General features: G+C 40.7%; 1 protein-coding gene across 1 annotated transcript in view; it reads left to right on the forward strand.

Annotated features, from left to right (window-relative positions):
• Positions 1–19,098, forward strand: part of LOC140926166 (uncharacterized) — a 135,584-nt gene that overhangs the window by 49,179 nt on the left and 67,307 nt on the right. The window contains exons 53-83 of the mRNA XM_073375952.1: positions 86–298; positions 416–628; positions 769–984; positions 1,335–1,550; positions 2,195–2,419; positions 2,960–3,175; positions 3,474–3,710; positions 4,038–4,247; positions 4,368–4,583; positions 4,739–4,954; positions 5,158–5,367; positions 5,626–5,841; positions 6,434–6,646; positions 7,003–7,209; positions 7,404–7,649; positions 8,607–8,819; positions 9,375–9,587; positions 9,995–10,204; positions 10,294–10,518; positions 10,854–11,066; positions 11,580–11,801; positions 12,341–12,538; positions 12,870–13,204; positions 13,513–13,777; positions 13,911–14,254; positions 14,559–14,817; positions 15,248–15,588; positions 16,291–16,543; positions 17,011–17,351; positions 17,606–17,858; positions 18,456–18,796. Coding sequence (XP_073232053.1) covers positions 86–298; positions 416–628; positions 769–984; positions 1,335–1,550; positions 2,195–2,419; positions 2,960–3,175; positions 3,474–3,710; positions 4,038–4,247; positions 4,368–4,583; positions 4,739–4,954; positions 5,158–5,367; positions 5,626–5,841; positions 6,434–6,646; positions 7,003–7,209; positions 7,404–7,649; positions 8,607–8,819; positions 9,375–9,587; positions 9,995–10,204; positions 10,294–10,518; positions 10,854–11,066; positions 11,580–11,801; positions 12,341–12,538; positions 12,870–13,204; positions 13,513–13,777; positions 13,911–14,254; positions 14,559–14,817; positions 15,248–15,588; positions 16,291–16,543; positions 17,011–17,351; positions 17,606–17,858; positions 18,456–18,796 — 7,496 coding nt within the window. The remainder of the gene's footprint in view (positions 1–85; positions 299–415; positions 629–768; positions 985–1,334; positions 1,551–2,194; positions 2,420–2,959; positions 3,176–3,473; positions 3,711–4,037; positions 4,248–4,367; positions 4,584–4,738; positions 4,955–5,157; positions 5,368–5,625; positions 5,842–6,433; positions 6,647–7,002; positions 7,210–7,403; positions 7,650–8,606; positions 8,820–9,374; positions 9,588–9,994; positions 10,205–10,293; positions 10,519–10,853; positions 11,067–11,579; positions 11,802–12,340; positions 12,539–12,869; positions 13,205–13,512; positions 13,778–13,910; positions 14,255–14,558; positions 14,818–15,247; positions 15,589–16,290; positions 16,544–17,010; positions 17,352–17,605; positions 17,859–18,455; positions 18,797–19,098) is intronic.

Consider the following 19,098-nt stretch of genomic DNA (forward strand, 5'->3'; position numbering starts at 1 on the left):
TTTCAACCTATCCGTTTTGCGGCCTTGACCTTTAAGAATTTTTGAGAAATAGTTTTTGATTTTATAAAATACTCTCTTTCTTTAGCTGGATTAAAACAATGTCAAAGGGAACGGCAGCGGAGTTTAGGATGGAATGGAAGACCAGCTCCTGGCGTCTTTGTACCAGAGTGTGACACCGATGGAGAGTATGAGAGCACCCAATGCCATGAGTCATCAGGTTTCTGCTGGTGTGTGGATGCGGGAGGAAATGAGATTCCTAGGACTCGTACCCGGGGACGGGCGATATGTAGACCCTCAGGTAACTTTGTTCTTAAAATATATTAGGTAGCGTATCAAGCATCTTTTAACACAATTTCTTAAGACGTTGAACATAGTTCGTAACGGTAGAGATGATCGTGTCCGCTCTTCATCGCAGTGACCAAATCGCCTTGTCAGAGGGAACGCCAAAGATATCTAGGATGGGAAAGCCAAAGCTCTGTGGACTATTTACCAGAATGCGCTGATGATGGCAGCTATAAACCTGTCCAGTGTAACTCGTCTCACTGCTGGTGTGTAGACAGTCATGGATACGAGCTTCCACAAACGCAAACGTTAAATTCTGGGGACCTCAATTGCTCTAAAGTGCCAGGTATAGTAATCAACCTGAATAATTTTGCTAGTGTAAGGCTCCCTAATTTCGTTTATGGATTTTCCCAGCTATTCAAGGAAAATTCAATGAATATAATTCTGTTTAAGAAGTAATGCTCTTTTTTTCTGTTATTTGTCAAGCTACCCTTAGCACGTGTCAGCGTTGGAGAAGCCGTTTTCTTGACCTTCCCGGTTACCCTGTACCTCCCGGCGTTTTCATTCCTGAATGTGAGGATGATGGAAGGTTTAGAAATGTGCAGTGTCTGGGAAGTACTGGACAGTGCTGGTGTGTCACTGAGGATGGATTTATGATTTGGGCAACCACTGTTCGAGGAAGACCAAATTGTGATAAGAAGGGTAGGTTTATGATGCGCTAGGTTAGGGCTGTTTCCTTAGAAAAGAAATTTTGTACCACTTTGTCTTCTGACCTACGTGTATACATAGCTGCCGGCATATGATTTGCATTTGCGTCGCTGATATGATAATTAAGCATAAAGCCTGATACTGTTTCGTACTGTGCTCTACTATGGTGAGCGGTTCATTGCTATAAAGGCATTATCAATGCCCAGTGGCGGTTGTTTACGCTGCTGAAAGTCATATATCTCTTTACTATATGTCCAGTATTCTCTCATTTTGTTGGGAAAGAGCAATGTAAAAATTGTAGCGCGGAATAGTTAATCAGGGAACTAAATGCTTACATTTTCCAGGTCCAACAAAATGTCTCAAGGAACAGCAATTGGCAAGCACGGCCCTCAGTCTAAATGGAAATGGTAACTCGTTCGTTCCAAGATGTAACCCAGCTGGTGGCTACGAAAGAATGCAGTGCGACGACGGCATTGGCGAATGCTGGTGTGTGAATAAGTTGGGGAATGAAGAACCAGGAACGCGAATAAGGGGAACCAAACAGTACTGCGATGCACCTGGTACGATTCAAAATTATGGTACTAAATAAGATGGATTGACTTAGTTAAATAAATACACCTAACGTAACTACTATTGATCCCCTGTCTGAGGCTTAACGCCACATCATGGCTGGGTTGCTTAAAGCTGGGTAAAGATAACCCAGATCAAGGGTGAAATTTGAATTCTCAAACAGCAAATGAAGTTTGATTCATTTTGTGTACAACTCTTAACTTGATGATTGTATGCTATAGAAAGAATAGCGAAAATATATCGGGGAAAAATATGCTTTTGAACAAAGGAAAAATAAAAGTGTTAATCGACCTTCAAACAACTGGGCCCTGCAAATGTGCAAAAAAAAACTCTAACTTTTCAGCCCTTTCTGAGCATTTGATCCTAAATGATGGAAAGTAGGAAAGCAGTTGATTTTCGCAGGAATTAGACGGTTTACTATTGTGGCTAGCGAGGATGACTTAAAGTTGGTAAATAGAAATGGTCCCCTGATACGTTAAACAAAGTTACATATACTTATTGCAAACTACTTATGAAGTACAAAGCACTCATTCAGGTCGTCATTGAAGAATTGTTTTAGTTTGCATGAACTGGAAGATCGAGAGCACTTCATTCATCTCGCATTAAGAAGTTAAAACATTTTTTTCATGTACAGCTGGCCTGTCACCCTGTCTAAAGGAATTACGGAGGGCTTTGGGATACACCAACCAAGCTATTGCTGGACGTTTTATACCACAATGTAAGGTTGATGGCTCATACGAAAATATGCAGTGTGTCCAGGATATAGGTGGTGGACAAAGATGCTGGTGTGTGGACAGTGACGGGAAAGAGTTGTTAGGCACTAGGGTCTCGGGAAAAGCCTCTTGCGTCCCTGAATCAGGTAGGAGGATTTTTAATGAGCTTATACTAATTAAGTGCGAGGAAAAAGCTTGATGTGGTTGACCCTTGTTACAACATGAATCTCTACAACTGATACTTATACATGGCCGTTATCGATCGTCTAAAATCGGCACTGAATGTACTACGTAAAACAAAACCAGTATATAATTAAGTTTTAAATCACATTACAGTGTAACAGAAGGCGTAGTACTTGACTGGGACGTTTAACTTAAAACATTCATTAGAATGAGGGCGGTTTGGACCAAAAAATGTCATGAACAATATTCCATTCAAAGTAAGTCATGTTATATTTGCTTGGATTAAACCCCTATGTTACAAGAATGTTTCATTTTAGATTTGCATATATCATTATAATTTCTTGATGCCCTCTAGTTTTAATCGTGATACAAAAAAAAGTTGATTGTAAGTGATTGTTGATCATTGATTTGCGAGTTTCGTATCGTATAGTAAGCCAAACCACGACATGATAAATTTGGTGTGTTGCTGTACATGTCAATATCTATCCTGATCCCTATAACAGCACCACAAACCATGTGCCAAAAGGCGCGGCGCCTAGCTCTTGGATGGGACAGCAAACCAAAGGATGGAGTTTTTGTACCAGAATGCAACTCAGATGGATCATACAAGCCTGTTCAGTGCTCGAAGTCGGGAGGCCCCTGCTGGTGTGTCGACGACAATGGAAAAGAAATCCCTGGGACGCGGGTGCAAAGTGGCAAACCAGAGGACGAATGCCTTGGTAAAGAAAAACAAATCAAACTGTGATTTTGAATTTCTGAGAATATAAATAAGCAATGCTTTTTTAGGTAACCGTCCGCTAGGGGGAGTGTAGTCCATCTGTCGAAATTATTTGACCTTCACACTGGCAACCCGAGTAAATTCGAATAAACTGAGCAATCTGATTACCCAAATGACGACAGTGGGTTGGGTGATGAGTTTAATTATTGACTGTGTTGCATTAGGACGCAATACTAGTATCGTGAACTGAGTTCCTGTACGTACGAAGGAGTCATTTTTCAACTTTTTGTCTCTTCCAGTGGTAGGAATAGGACTTCCAGGAAAAAAACCAACAAGGTGTTTGTTAAACAGAGCAAGATCTCTTGCACTGGGCACTCAACCCGCAAATGGCAGGTACATACCCAAGTGCACCGATGTTGGAAAGTATGACCCAGTACAGTGTCATCCTGCGTTGGGGCAATGTTGGTGCGTTGACAAGTACGGAAACGAACTTTATGGAACGAGGCAGGATGGAACGCCAGACTGCAATAACGTTGGTAAGATTGTCAAAGATATTTTACTGCTGTATGTTCTACATCCTCAAAAGCATTTGGGACATGCTGTTATAATCAATACATTTTTGAAAAATTATCACACGAAAGGGACTTGGAGCATTTTGTACTGTTCGAAGCTGTGATTTATCTGTTGTACTATAATTTTATCTTTGGTTTACATTTTAGACTATTTTTCCACTCCTTTAAAGTCGTCATTGTACATTGCAATACATTGGACAAAATTGAACCTCAAAATATCCATAGAATACGGCGTAATCTTGTAGGAATGTACACGTTTTTTCAACATTCCTAGTTTTTTATTTACTTCAGGCTTCAAGTTAACGTTGTGTCAGAGGAAGAGAAAGGATCTCTCTCTTGCGATTCTTCCATTTGGACGTTATATCCCAACCTGTTCAAAGTACAACTCATACGAAAGCGTCCAATGCCATCCTTCAACCGGATACTGCTGGTGCGTCGACCAGAATGGAAACGAGTGGCAAGGTACAAGGCAGAAAGGAAGACCACTATGTGATCACACAGGTACGTTGCTTTATACTAAGCTACAGAATCGATTATCTGCTTTTCTGAGGGAAACAGACTCACAAAAACAAAATACGTTCACGTTATGAATGCAACATAACTTAACGTTTTCTTCGGCAGCTGGTTTGACTCGATGTTTGAAAGAACGTTTTGAGGCCTTTGGTCTTGATACAGTGCCACCACCTGGGCGTTTCGTACCGGATTGCAAGCGTACTGGAGAGTACGAGCGTCTCCAGTGCCATAGCTCAACTGGTTTCTGTTGGTGCGTAGATAAGAAAGGTCAAGAAATACGAGGAACACGCAAACAAGGCAGCCCACCGCTTTGCTTCGAAGAAGGTAAGGTTGATTTCATACCCTTCGACCACAAATGTAAGAGGCAACTGAAATGATAAGCGGCACTTAGAAAAGACACGTATCATTCTCTCATGAAATATAATTGTACAATTTCTTGAACTATACTTACTTGGGTAACGTAACATCTCACCATTCAGGTAAGCTACCTCGCTGTCTTCGTGAACGCCAGTTTGCCTTGGGATGGAATGACATTTCGGTACCCGGACTATTCGTCCCCGAATGCAAAACAGATGGAAAGTATGAGACAGTTCAATGTCATGCCTCATCTGGATACTGCTGGTGTAGTGACAGTGAAGGCTACAGATATAGCGGCACGAAAATTCGCGGGAAACCAGACTGCTCCAAACTATCAGGTAAACAAAGAGTAGTTTATGTAGGGAAGGTTCAATATTGGAAGGCCTAGTATTGAATGTCTGCTCTCCTTTTTTGCTGTTTAGCTAATACCAGGGTGACACTTAAACTTTCATCACCATAGTAGAACTCTGACCTTATCCCCCTTTATTGAAAAGAAGCTGTAATTTAATTGAGTGTGACGGTATATAACGTTTTTTTGTAGACGAGACGAGCCTGTGCATCCAGGACCAAGTGCGAGCTAGTGTATGGTCTACAGACTCTGACATTGTCTTCTCTCCGGAGTGCAATCAGGATGAGAGTTTCAAGCCAGTACAGTGTCACAAGTCCACCGGGTACTGTTGGTGTGTGGACAAAAGAGGAAATGAGATCTGGGGTACCAGAATAAGTGGAAAGCCAAATTGTTCCGAAATAGGTACGTAAATTGCAGGTCTATCCTGCTAAGGATAAATCACTAGTCGTGCTTTTAGTGATTGATATTGTGTAATGAATAAAATGTATATTCGACCTTACTGTTCAAGGTAATTTCCAAATATTACGGCCATTCTTCTTGGCAATTACCAGGAAATGTTTTGTTAACATTGCCTAATGAATGCGGGCGTGATCGTTTTAACACCAACGGCGTAACATCATGGCATTAAATTTTTCCCCTTGCCCCTCTTTTCGTATTCAGCTGAGAAAAAGACTGTTTGTGAAATGGAAAGCATGGAAGGTGCACTATTTCAACAAACGCGCTTCCAATTCACTCGCTTTGTACCGCTGTGCGACAGCTATGGAGGTTACCGCAAAGTGCAGTGCGGATCACTTGGAGAATGTTGGTGTGTTGATCGATACGGCAATGAGCTACCGAGGACAAAGACCAAAGGAGTACCTTACTGTGGTGTTGATGGTTAGCATTTTCTCCTTATTTTATCTAACTATATGTAAGGAATTCAAATACGTCACTTTTCTGGTAAATATGCCATACATGCCGGCTGGATTTAGAATATGTTTTTCCATTTAAGAAATGGTAAACGTGTAGCGTGCAACCATTGAGTTATGGATGCACTCAAGGGCTTGCTAAGCACGGCGGAGGATACGTCTCGAGCTACTCTAGCTTTTAATGTACTACTTCAAAATATGTTTTTTTTTTAAAATGGGCAAATTTATTAGAGTGAGTTTACGATTGGAAGTTGATATCAAAACTATGTATGTGTGATTGCTTAATGATGTAAAGCTCAAAGGGTTACTGTTTTATTTTTTTTCTCCTAACGTTTGCATATGCCGACGAATTTGAAAGGGTTAAATAGTAGTTATAAAATTATAACGGTAGCTCAACAAAATACTTACAAAATTAAAACAAACAGGACATCCACCATATTTAGCAAACGTCCGTTCATCCATCCCAAAAAACGATTACTCAGGCTGCTTAGATAGAAGAATGAAAGTAGTTGCTTTTTGCAAAGTCTTTTTTTGACTTTATTTCCTCTTACCACATAAAGCTGGACTGAAGCCATGTCAGAAGGAAAGGCTAGCTTCTCTGGCTTGGTCTGGGTCAGCTTCACCTGGTAGATTTGTAGCCCAGTGTAAAAATGACGGTGAATTTAAACCTGTTCAGTGTGCACCATCTGGAGACTTCTGCTGGTGTGTAGATGAAAATGGCAAACCTATTCCCAGAACTCGCTCCACTGGCAAGATTTCCTGCACTGATAAAGGTTTGTCGGTCTGTTAACTCAGAAATAGTTAATGTCTCGAAGTACTTTGGAGTATCAATTTCAAGAATGGTAGTTTCAAACGAATTAGAAATTGTGGAGGAGGCATTTTCAATTTAAGACTAACTCCTACATAATGCAGTTGTATTGGAGGAATTTGCATCGAACTTCACACACAATGATAACTATTGAGTTAGTCTGGTTACAGCCTTTGTTTCAGAAAGTGGCAGTGAAGTGAAAACACAGCAAGAATAATTTTTTTGCCAGTCAGATTTCAGGCTACCCTTGTTAGTAAACGTTCGTTGTACATTCTTAGCCAATTTGATTTGATTTGATTTGATTTCGTTTTACATTCTTAGCCAATTTGACAACATGTCAACTAGACAGACTTCAGGCATCTGGCAGGCCCGGGCAGTTTCAACCAGAATGTACAGATAATGGGGAATACAAGCCAGTACAATGTGAGAGAGGTATTTGCTGGTGTGTGGATCAGTATGGAAATGAACTGTATGGTACGAAAACTTATGGAACTCCACAGTCGCCATGTCCAGATAAATCCACTCCAGGTATTTCAAGACATGATTTGAATTTGCAGTGATAAACAATGCAATTTTGAACTGTCGTTTTTAAAGATTGTTTTAGTTTTATGCACAATTAAAAAATGCAGTGAGGATACATTCTCAGTAATAATTACAACAAGGAACAAGCAAATTACATCAGCTGTTTTCTTTACTGATTTATTTTTTCTTAATGAAAACAGGTGTGAAGACTACATGTCAGAGAGAAAGAGATATTAATCGATTACAACCAGTGGTCTCAATGAAGTTACCGCAGCAATCGATGCGACCGGATCGACCTTGGTGGTCCATGGTTAAGTGTAATGTAAACGGGGGTTACAGTTCGGTGCAGTGTCATCAGGGCACGCCATTTTGCTGGTGTGTGGATAAATACGGTCGAGAGTTGCCAAGGACACGAACATCAGGAGAGCCAAATTGCGGACCTATGGGTAAATACTTTGCTTTCAACCTTCTTCATTTCTCACTACGGTCGACTCCAAATCTTTTTGGAGAAATGAAGGTTAAGAGAGGGAATAACGTTTGCAGAAACGAAATATGATTTGCTAAAACCGCAAAAAAAAGTGATTGATAATGAGAGGTCTCGCGCGCGCGAAGCGCGCGGCAGCAGTTATAACAAAATTATGTATATATTTTTGAGCGTTTATTAAGGTTTGGAATTATTTTGGTTTTTGATTTCGTCTGCGAGGCAGGCACAAAAAGAAATATGAAGCATGACATGAAATAGACTACGAATAGTCCCCATTTTCCCTCAGGGATAGTAGAGCGAGCGAAACGCGAGCGCGCGTGAAACTCACCTCACGCGAGAAAGGTGCGTCTCGCCTTTCTCGCGTGAAGTGACTTTCACGCGCGCTCGCGTTTCGCTCGCTCTACTATCCGTGAGGGAAAATGGGGACTACTCGTGGTCTAATTCAAAAGTGGTGATGTACATTATTGTACCCTTGGCAGAAGTAAACCATACTACCTGGAATATAAACATTTGGATTGAGGAATTGAGCTGATTATGTCCATCTACCACCGTAAAAAGATTGGGAGCCTAACGTTTCGAACGCTGCTTTCCTTTGTAGGGACGAATTTTTGTGTTCCACTTCCCTACTGACGCAGCACCACACTTTCTTTAGAAACTGACGCTCTCATCTAGAGTGTTTTCACATGACGTCACGGCGGCCATATTGGTGTCCCAAAACAATGAAACGGCGGCCATGTTGGTGTCCCAAACCAGTCCTGTGGGAGTTGAGTTCCTTTCTTATGCAAACGCTTTCTTTTGTTCCAATAAATTTGCATAGATGCTGGCCACGTGATGGAAAAATCTATATACTATCTCAATCTAGCAGAGACGTTTTCTATGAACAACATAAATTACTTGTTTTTTTTTTATGCATCTGTAGCTGGTCTCACTATGTGCCAGAAGGAGCGCCAAGTAGCTCTTGGATGGAAGGGTATACCATCTGCTGAAAGCTTCGTACCCACATGTCGGCCAGATGGGGAATACAATGTTGTCCAGTGTCACTCGTCCCTTAGTATTTGCTGGTGTGTGGACAAGAATGGAATAGAAAAGCAAGGCACAAGGACCAACGGAATTCCAAGTTGTGGACTTATGGGTGGGTTCGTCGGGCCGCATGGGCATACATTGTTGACGATTTAAACCACAAAGCCAAAGCTTTGTAAAAATGGCATCTAGAATATTATTAGATACCATTACAAAGTGTATCCTGAGTCTGTCTTACACCTTGACCGAATTTTGTCAGTTGTAATGGCTCGGTCAATTCTAAGCGTGCCCCTTCCCGGGGGCAGACCCAAGGTTTGAGTAATCAAATCTTTTTCTGATAAGTTTTTGTCATGTAACTTTTATATGCCCTAAAGTTTCCTTTTGAAAACTGGAAAAATGTGAACTCGACCATGTAAAATTCTCCCCCCACGGGTAGACCTCTAATGACAAATGCCCCACCGAAGGAAAGGAAGGACTTGTCAAATGCTTGACAAATGGCAGGCCTGGGGAATGGGTTTGCTTGGAATTGAATGAGCCATAATATTAACCGCTTTAGTATAAGAATTGAACGTTCGCCAGCTTGGTGTATAGGCTCGATCCATAGATCGGTTTCGTTTTGAGAGCAAAAGTTGCGGCACGTTGACATTTGTGCTTAATTATTTTACAGCGGACTTAACCCAGTGCCAAAAAGAACAAATGACCGCCTTGGGTCCATCAGGAAATGCGCCTCCTGGGAGATTTGCTCCCGAGTGTGATAAGAGCGGCCAGTACAATAAGGTGCAATGTTACTCCACTACCGGGTACTGCTGGTGTGTAGATTCAAGTGGGCGAGAAATACCAGGAACAAGGAGCAAAGGGCGGGTTACTTGCCCTGACAGAGGTTTGAGCTTGCTAATAATAATGTGTTCACAGAGTCTATAAATCCTCAAGGACTTTAATAGCAATGTAGTCAGTACCTTGAAAAAGCATGTAGTATTTGGAGGAGGCAGCGTGGCCAAGCGGTAAGAGCCTCCTACCAGCTGTGAGTTTTAACCACGTTATGTTTTATTTGAATGATTTGTTTCAATATCCCTGAAAATCCCCATAAAGGGACAAGTTAACTACGTATTTAGATTTTAATTTATTTATATAGTCAAGCCGATTTTCTTTTTTTCTGCGTCCGTTTTGGCATTACGTCTCTAGGTTCTTGGCCAAGATAAAAAAATTCGTTAATGAATAAAAAATAGTTATAAATAACGCATTAATTTTATATAGGAAATAATTCAAATTTCTCTGATTTTGTTTTAGGTGTACCCAAAGAGTGCTTGTATGACAGAGAAAGGTTGATTGCATCCGGAATAGCAGACATTGCATTTCCGGAGTGTGATAGCGAAGGAAACTATAAAAAAGTTCAATGTAGTTACGCTTGGGGTTTACAGTGCTGGTGTGCAGACCGGAATGGGAATGCCTACTGGAACACGACGGTATACAACAATGCTCCAGACTGCACTGAAGAAGGTATTGCCTTTCTGAGATAATTTTTTCATACAATTATTTATTCAACTGTTTTTGTCACTGTTCTCTTACATCTGATTTTAATGTTGTAGTCTTAAGAGGGAAACCAACCGAATGTCAGCAGCAGAGAGACGTCGGTCTTAATTTCCGTTCAACGGATATTAACGTTAACCGTCAACTCCCTCAATGCAAACCCGATGGTAGCTATGATGACGTTCAGTGTTCTGCTGCCACAGGACAATGTTGGTGTGTCTATTATAACAACCTAGAAATTAGAGGAACAAGAACAAACAGAAAACCAAGCTGTCCTGCAACTGGTAAAACCTTTGGAAATTAGTAATAACTTTTCAAAGATTTTGTGACTTTTCCTGTACACTTACTAATGGATTTATTACTAGTATATCTATTTGATGTTCAAATTGAAATATTCAATGCAAAATGCAACTGAAATCTCGAAATGTTCGTCAACATAGTGAGCAACCTTTCACTCTGCAATCGCACGATTTGCAGATTGTACGTTTTTTCCTTGATGAGAAACAGAAAACGTGACATTAATGAATCGGCTAATGTGGTTTTTGTACTTGTACGTATTCAGTGAACCTGTAAGCTGCTATCGATAGCTTTATCTAAAAACGTTTTGTACGTTTTTTAGCTGGCCTAACTCCTTGCTTAATGGAGCATTTGAATGCAGAGGGCTACACGGGTTCAACCCTTCCTGGTCGTTTTGCACCTGAATGTGACTTGGATGGCAATTACAAACCTTTGCAATGTCTCGAATCTAGTGGCGTTTGCTGGTGTGTTGATAGTCAAGGACAGGAAATCCCAGGAACCCGAGGCAGAGAAAAGAAGCAATGCATTACAACCGGTAGGTTAGGTTTAAGTTCTTCAGAGAGTGAGGCCCCCTTTTTTCATTAAAACAATCCTTTAGTTTTATATGGAAAAGGCCTTGAAATATTTTATTTTTGTCCCAGTGATAGTAACAAGAAAGAAGCCATTGGAATGTCTAAAAGAATTGATAGGTGACAATGGTTTTTGGTCCTTCGAGGGCTTAGTCCATTATGATATCATTGCCACCAATTTTCCTCCCAGCCCTATTTTACTCCGACGTTTATAAAAATGGGTGCACGGCCAATGAGAAGGTTATGAAATGACTGTAGGGAGAGGCCCCTTCTTTATTCCTTCAATGCTGGTCCGGGAAGAATAAACCTTAACCTACTGCCAAGCTAGATTAGATCCTTAAAAAAGCCGCAGCCGGAAACAGAATTGACAAGGAGGACGACAGCGGTACATTCTGGAGAAACAACTTGGTGATTTTTTCTTTCACGTTTAATGCAGCTTTTGGAAAAGGCTGAATTCTCTGTGATGTTACACACTTTAGGTGGCCGGCTGACGAAATGTCAGGATCAAAGAGATAGGGCTCTTCAAAACAGAGCGCCTGGAAGGTTTATTCCACGATGCAAAGAGGATGGTAGCTTTGAAGAGATCCAGTGTCAGGGCTCTTCTTGTTACTGCGTTGACAAGGACGGGAATGAGATATATGGGACCAAGACATATCGTCCGGATACACCCAATTGCCTTGTTCCGATACCAGAGGAAGTCGGTAGGAGATTATATTTTTGTGTAAAAAGTGGTTTCGCTACGTGAAACCAACTTTTTCGGTTGGAACAACGCTCCGAGTCTTAGAAAAATTAATTAGATGGTTATAATACCGGAATGGAAAGGATTTCCAGTCCTCTCGGTCGAGGAAGCTTATCATCGTATGCCCATTTTCACCGCGCTTTCTCTTACCAAACGCTGTTGTAGGACGTAAAAGAACCGCAGTCACCACCCCTAGGGTTTTGTTTATCTTCGAAAGGTGCTTTTGCGGGACGTATGGTTACCGTTTGATACTTCCCCCGGGTTGTCTTTGCCAGTAAATCTGCAAACCAAAGGGAAGAAAGACATTTATAAGAAGGTAGTCCGTTTTTGTATTTTGTATAAGTGATTATTTTGTCTCGTCTCTTGTAATATGCATCACTGTATAGCAATGAACTAACTTTAAAAACGAGGACATTCTCGTGGGGCAAATTTGTTGTCTTCCTTTGTTCAGTTCATTGAGGTAACATCTTGGACCTAATTTATATCCATTCTCTTCTTTAGACCCAATCAAAAGTGACTGTTTACAAAAATACAACCAAGCAATGGAAAACTACAACATCGGCAGATTTGTTCCACAGTGTAAACCAGATGGCCGCTATGAAGAGGTGCAGTGTGGGGCTGAACGGGACTACTGCTGGTGTGTTGATTCTTCTGGCACAGAGCTACCTGGGACAAAAACAAAGGGATGGCCAAAATGTGGTACGATACATATGAAGAACACACTGCAATAATAACATGTCCATTTTCTTGGGACTTACTCGTGCTTTACAGTGTATTGTTGTATAGTTAGGCACAATTTCCCTGCCTTTCCGAATGTCGCATGGAAAGAAGGCGAGCAAGATTTTAAACCAAACTCGGTAACCTTATATAATTACTCACCTCACCAACCTAATCTCTTACGTTCATTTACGTGCTTGTATGCAACAGTTAACAGTTATTTTTCGGGTGGAGACAATTAGTTCGAAATTCCAAAGTCGACTTCTTACTCGTAGTCAAATCTAAAGGACTATTATACCTTGCTTCTCGGTAGAACCTTCCTCTGGAGTAGATGTTGCTTTGGTTGTGGACTACGCAACAACCCCTGACGTCATAAAGCAGCTGTCAGCCTTCATCAGTTCCATCGTGGATGGTCTCGATGTTTCACCAAGTGGTGCTCATGTGGGTATTATTACTTATGGGAGCAATGCAACAATACTGATGCCATTCAATAAGCTGCAAGGACCGCAACTAAATAAGGATGAAGTGAAGCGATTAGTAGATACTGCTAAGCCAATGGCTGGCAGTCCTCGGATAGACAAAGCTTTACAACTCGCTGATACGAAGCTGTTTACCACAGAGTCTGGGGCACGACCTGGAGTAACAAAGGTAATCATCTGTGCAAATTTCCATTTATTCCTCCCAAAGCGAAGGAGACATGATTAAAGGAAGGGTTGTCTTGCAGGCGAAAATGCATTGATAAGACCTTTACATAACAGGATCTTTGCATTGCATGTTATTCTAATGACGACCGTTTTCATCTACTTCGAGCTTTTCGGTGTGTAAAAGGCTTTAAGGGTACCTGCCATTTCATACTTTTATCTTTTTTGCAAGTTAAAAGTTTCAAAAAGGTTACTGCGCGTTTCCTTCCATGTTGCGTGTCAACCACGAGTGATGAGTTTTTCATTATACTGCAGTTCCTAGTGTTAGTATCTTTGGATGCAAAAACAGACATCGGAGCCGATGACCCTCCCCTTAGCAAGACTTCTCAAGGGCTGAAAGACAAAGGTGTCAAAGTTTACGCTGTTGGGGTAAAGCCCCGTGTAAACCAAACAGATCTAGAAGACGTAGCATCTAGGCCTTTCAACATTTACATCATAGAAGCAGATCAGCTGTCTGAGACTGGAAAAAGAATAGCCGACTCTTTCAACGGATATGTAGAAGATACTAGCGAGGAATCAGGTCAGTGTTTTTCTTGGCACCCTGGTGGTTTGTTGGTCTCGTAATCCTAAGTTCATCGCAGAGAGGGCGATGATGATGAAAATGAATACGTTTTTGAGATACTGACGTAATGGTCATTTATTTACATTCACAGCGCTGGCATCTCCAGCTGATGTTGGAATTTTAATTGCATCCTCTCCACAAACTACACCATCGAAATGGTCATCAATCCTACACGATGTCAACACAATGGTAGATGCATTCCCAGTATCACAGAGGGGTGCAAAATTTGCAGTTTCAACCGTGGGAAACGATACCAAGATGGCACTAAAGTTCGACACACTAACAGGTTCAGAAAACAATGTGGAGGAGGTCAAAAGACGCATATCCCAAATTCCGTATGAAAGGGTGGACTCCACAAGGTTGGATCTGGGTCTTGAACAGGCTGCTCAAGAAATGTTTTCGGAGAAGAATGGAATGAGAAAAGAAGCTTCAAAGGTATATCCCGAGGCATAGTGCTGTAAATAATCTCAGGGCGGGTTGAAGACTACAAGTATTTATGACGTGGAATGTTTGATCTTTATTAACATTTAAGGGACGGGTGCCAACTTGACAGTGTCTAAATGGTATTACTTCGTGGTGCTTCTGTTTTGTACCGTACCATTAACCATGAACACGGTTGTCGCTCATTTAAACAAAGCTTCTTGCAATCTTTTTGTTTTCCGGAATATCAGCAATATATTTTTGTTATTTTATTGATTGTTGGTTTCTTGTAAACATGCGCTTATTTTTTTTTCTCTAGTTCTTACTTGTAGTTGCTGATGGAGACCAGACAAAGGATGAGCCATTTACACCGTTAGCCAGTGCTGCCCAAAAGGTGAAAGACAAGGATGTGGAAGTTATTGCATTTTCGACGATACCAGAGGAGGAAACTGATGTAGATGATCTACGTGACGTAGCCTCTGGTGATGGCGATGAAAATGTTTTTGTTGTTTCTCCTAACGCCCCTTCACCTGCTATAACTACCAAGATTATCAGCAAAGTTAAAAGCGTTGTTAGAGGTACGTAACTTAAAGCAATATCACTTTTTTGGTCGCAACGTAAGCTATTCTGTCAGTGCGTTTATTTTGAAGAATTTGTGCGAAAGGCGCCTTGAGTTCAGAGTGGTTATGTTAAACAGGTTCTATTCTTTAGGTTGATTATATACCCCTCTGTAATTATTGGTGCCGGTACATAGATTTTCAGAATGCGTTACTGTCGATTTCCGTTAGGAATAGTTTGCAGAAATCCTTTTAATTTTAGATTTATAGATCCCAAGCTTCTGTGATATATATAAAAAATATTATCCAGCATTACACAGAATCCAGAGATGTATGCCATGTATTCGTATCCTTTATCAACTGAGACTGGTTATACGGCAAATTAGTTTACTGGAAGCTGAAGAAAGTTTATGTACTCTGCTTCATAACAAATTTTGTTTAACTTTTTCAGAACGTACATACCCAGTGGACATCGCCTTCTTGATCGGATCTTCACCATCAACAACATCAGAGCAATGGAAGTTAACTTTGGACTTCGTCAAGTCTGTTGCTGACCAGTTCCCAGTTTCAGACAGGGGCGCTCGTATAGGAGCAATATCGTTCGCTGAAACCCCTAAAGTTGCATTTGACTTCAATGCTTTGTCTGGCCCAGAACTAAGTAACTATGAGGTCAACAGGTTGATAGACAGAGTTTCCTACGACAATAGTCCTACAAGGATTGATAATGCACTGAAGCTTGCCAACGGGTACCTTTTTACATCCGAGGGTGGTGCAAGAAGGAACTCTATGAAGGTATAAAAGAGCTCAGTGAAAAAAAATTAACTTCGGTCATGTCTATAGCACAACTTCTAGAGAGGCAAAACATCCGTAACAAGCCTTCAAGTGCGCATACGGTAGGAGGTATACAAATTGCTGTTTACAAGCAGGAATGCGGGATTGAACTCGGGAATACTGTGAAACCCCAGCTAGTGGTGATAGCGGAAATTGAATTCTGGACTTTTGGATTGGAATTCCTGCACGCTGAAAAGTCTGGATCCAAAACCAATCTAATGAATTTAAGCCTTTTAGTCTAACGTTGACAACACATTGGCCATATAACAGTGTAGCTTAGAGCACTGCAATCACGCTTTACAAAAATACATAAGGAAAGGAAGGTATAATTATTGCAACTAAAAATACTGAAGAATAATGCTTTCATCTCTTGATTATCCTGTTTACAACGTTTTTCGCCAAATTTCCCTTTCTATAATCAATTTGAAAACCCATGATCATTTATATCATAATCTTTAACTTGAAGCATGTTCAAATAACTGATTATGAATTCAATCCCAGAAGGGCTCATCATTAACAAGTCTTCTATTGCTTAGATTGGAATGAATGTTTTTAATGGAAGATCTGTAATGATAGAACCTTTTTTCCATCATACTTGGTATTTTAGTACGCATGTTCTTGTACGGTTCTAAAACGTTTGCGTCTATTTCGTAAATTTTGCAGATTTTGTTTGTGTTAGTTGACTCTGGACAAGCCTCTGATCAAAAGCCATCTACACCGCTTGATGAGGCTTCACTTCCGCTCAAGAACAAAGGGGTTCAAATTTATGGCCTTGCAATAGGAGGAAAGGTCCCTGCGCAGAACTTAAGGGATATTGTCTCAAGACCAGAGAACATTTTTACACGCGCAAACTCAGTCGATGATTTACCTCAGCGCCAGCCAAAAGTAGTTGCTGCCTTAAAGCAATATTTGAAAGGTTAGAAAGGATCTTTGCTATTGGAGGAAAGAGGGAGGTCTTTTATTGCCTAGTAATTTTCAGAACTTTTTCCTCATGGATGTGTGGTACAGTGTTTTAGTTCATTTCAGATCGTTAAACGTTTCAGTAAAAGAGTGACTGCGTAATTTCCCGCTTTAAAGCTTTCATAAATTAAATCAATGTTACGTATATTATGAAGGTAGTGAAGAAAATTAAATCTGCAAACAGTAATTGAGTTGCCATTGTTAAGAAACCTTGTTAGATCAGTTGAAAAAACTGCCATTGATTGCTAAATTTCTATATCATATCGTCATCTGGACAGAGGAGAGTCTATCCTTTGTAAGTGAGTTCTCTCCTGTCATCTAAGTTTATAAACTGGTGACAGTGAATATAATTTGGAGAAGCAGGGAAGTAAGTTGAGGTCGATAAGAAGTACTCATACTATATTTTCTTTTTTTTTTCCTTAGATCGTTGGGTAGGTATGGATATCGGGTTTGTTGTGGAGGCTTCAGATTCTGTGACACCAGAGGTGTGGACGGACTTCTTAGGTATCGTCAAGAGAACCGTTGACCGTTTCCAAGTAGCACCACAATCTGTTAATATTGGGATGGTCACTTTTGGAACCAATGCCACCATTGTATTTAACTTCAACTCTTTACCAGATGAAATACTGAACAATTATGAAGTAAAAAGACTGGTGGATACAGCGACCCTGCAGGGAGGACCTTCTAGACTCGACCGCGCTCTTAAAACTGCTTACAAATCACTCTTTAATGAGAAAAATGGAATGAGGAAATGGGTGCCTAAGGTTTGTACTGCATGATTTTATGGGATGTTTTGTGAGGATCATTTTTCGTTCAGGGGCGGATCAAGAAAGGGGTGGTCGGATCACTTGCCAGCTATATAGATGCTTTTTACTTTACTGAGAATTCTTTAAAAACAATTAGAAATATCACAGAAATAGGGGTGGCCACGATCCCTACCGCCCACCTCTAAACCCGCCCATGTCTTTCATTACATGAAACTCTTTTGTCATTTACCGTTTCTTTTATTTTGTCACAGATTCTTTTCGTAATAACAGCAAGTGCGCAATCAAGTTTCCCTGGGAGGTACACACCCCTGGCCACAGCGGCTCAGCCATTGAAAGACAGCGGAATACAAGTGTATGTTCTTGGCGTGGGCCCTAATTTCGACGAGCAAGAGCTCAATGATGTTGCCTCGCGCCCAGAGAATGTGTACCAGGAACCTTTGAGCCGATTAGCGGACTTTGGGCCTGCGCTGTGGGACGATTTGCTTGCTAGCATTCGCAACAAAGGTAATTTGTCAGAGATAATAGAGAGATTGAGAATTGCCTTAAGGACAAACGCCATATTGAAGTCTACAATTTGGTAACTTAGAAAATTGGCAATCACAAACTGTTTAAAACAATTCTTATAGATAAAACTTGCGTGAATTTTCTGATTTCTGTGCAGACGTTACGAGTAATAAATGAAAAGTAAAGGTAAAACCTGGTCACTTGGTACAAATTTACGTTTGCCGTTTGCCATAAACGAGATTATAAATCTCTCTAAAATCATTCTGGAGATACCTGGCAAAAAATGTGTGTTGGGAAAAAAAAATTAGTTAATTCCGATCCTCTGATTGAAATTACACGCGCAAAAAGAACAGCATTGCAAAAAGAAAAACACACATTTCAAGATAAATCCTTAACTTTAACGGGCGTTTACCTTTAAGACGTGGCACAAAATTGGTTCACTGCAGCATTAGTCTAATTGAAAATGCAGTTGCAGATTCTGGCTTTGTTCATTGATGACGTTGTAAATGCTGGTGATGACGTTGACTAAAATAATGAAGTTCCCAGCCATCAGAATTGTTTGGTTTATTTATTGAAACAATTACGCTTCTTTCATAGGCCTGTTTCCTGCAGCAGACGTAGCTTTCCTTTTGGGTTCGTCTCCTCGAACCACACCCGAGACGTGGACTGCATTCCAGACCTTTGCCAAGACAGTAGTAGACACACTGGGGGCGTCTCAAGATGGCGTCCATTACAGCGCGATTGCATTTAACTCCGAACCTCGCGTAATATTCCGCTTCAATAGCCTGCAAGGACCTCAGTATACAGGAGAAAATGTGAAGCGTCGTATTGATGAGATGTGGTATACGGGAGGAGAAACTAAAATTGAAAGAGCTGTGGAGCTAGCTAATACTGTTCTCTTTATTCCTCAGTCTGGAGCAAGGAAAGACGCCCCAAAGGTGCGTTTATAGTTAACTGAAACCTGCTATAAAATATTTCAGGCAAAAAAGATAAGACCGCTCTATTTAATCTTTAATAATAGTTTGAATTCGGTAATTTATAGACCGTAGCCTACAGTTATTCACGAAGCATTTTAAGTAAACAAGACAAATGCAAGAGAAACGTTTTCTGAAAGTTACATTTCTTGTTCGTCTGATCGGAAAAAACTTGGCAGTACTCAATTTATGTCTCGTTAACGTTCAAAAAAAAAAAAAAAATTAGGGCGCGCATGTTTCCAAAAATATCAGTAGCCAAAGGGGCC

Source organism: Porites lutea, chromosome 2 (assembly GCF_958299795.1).
Source record: "Porites lutea chromosome 2, jaPorLute2.1, whole genome shotgun sequence".
NCBI classification, from domain to species: domain Eukaryota; kingdom Metazoa; phylum Cnidaria; class Anthozoa; order Scleractinia; family Poritidae; genus Porites; species Porites lutea.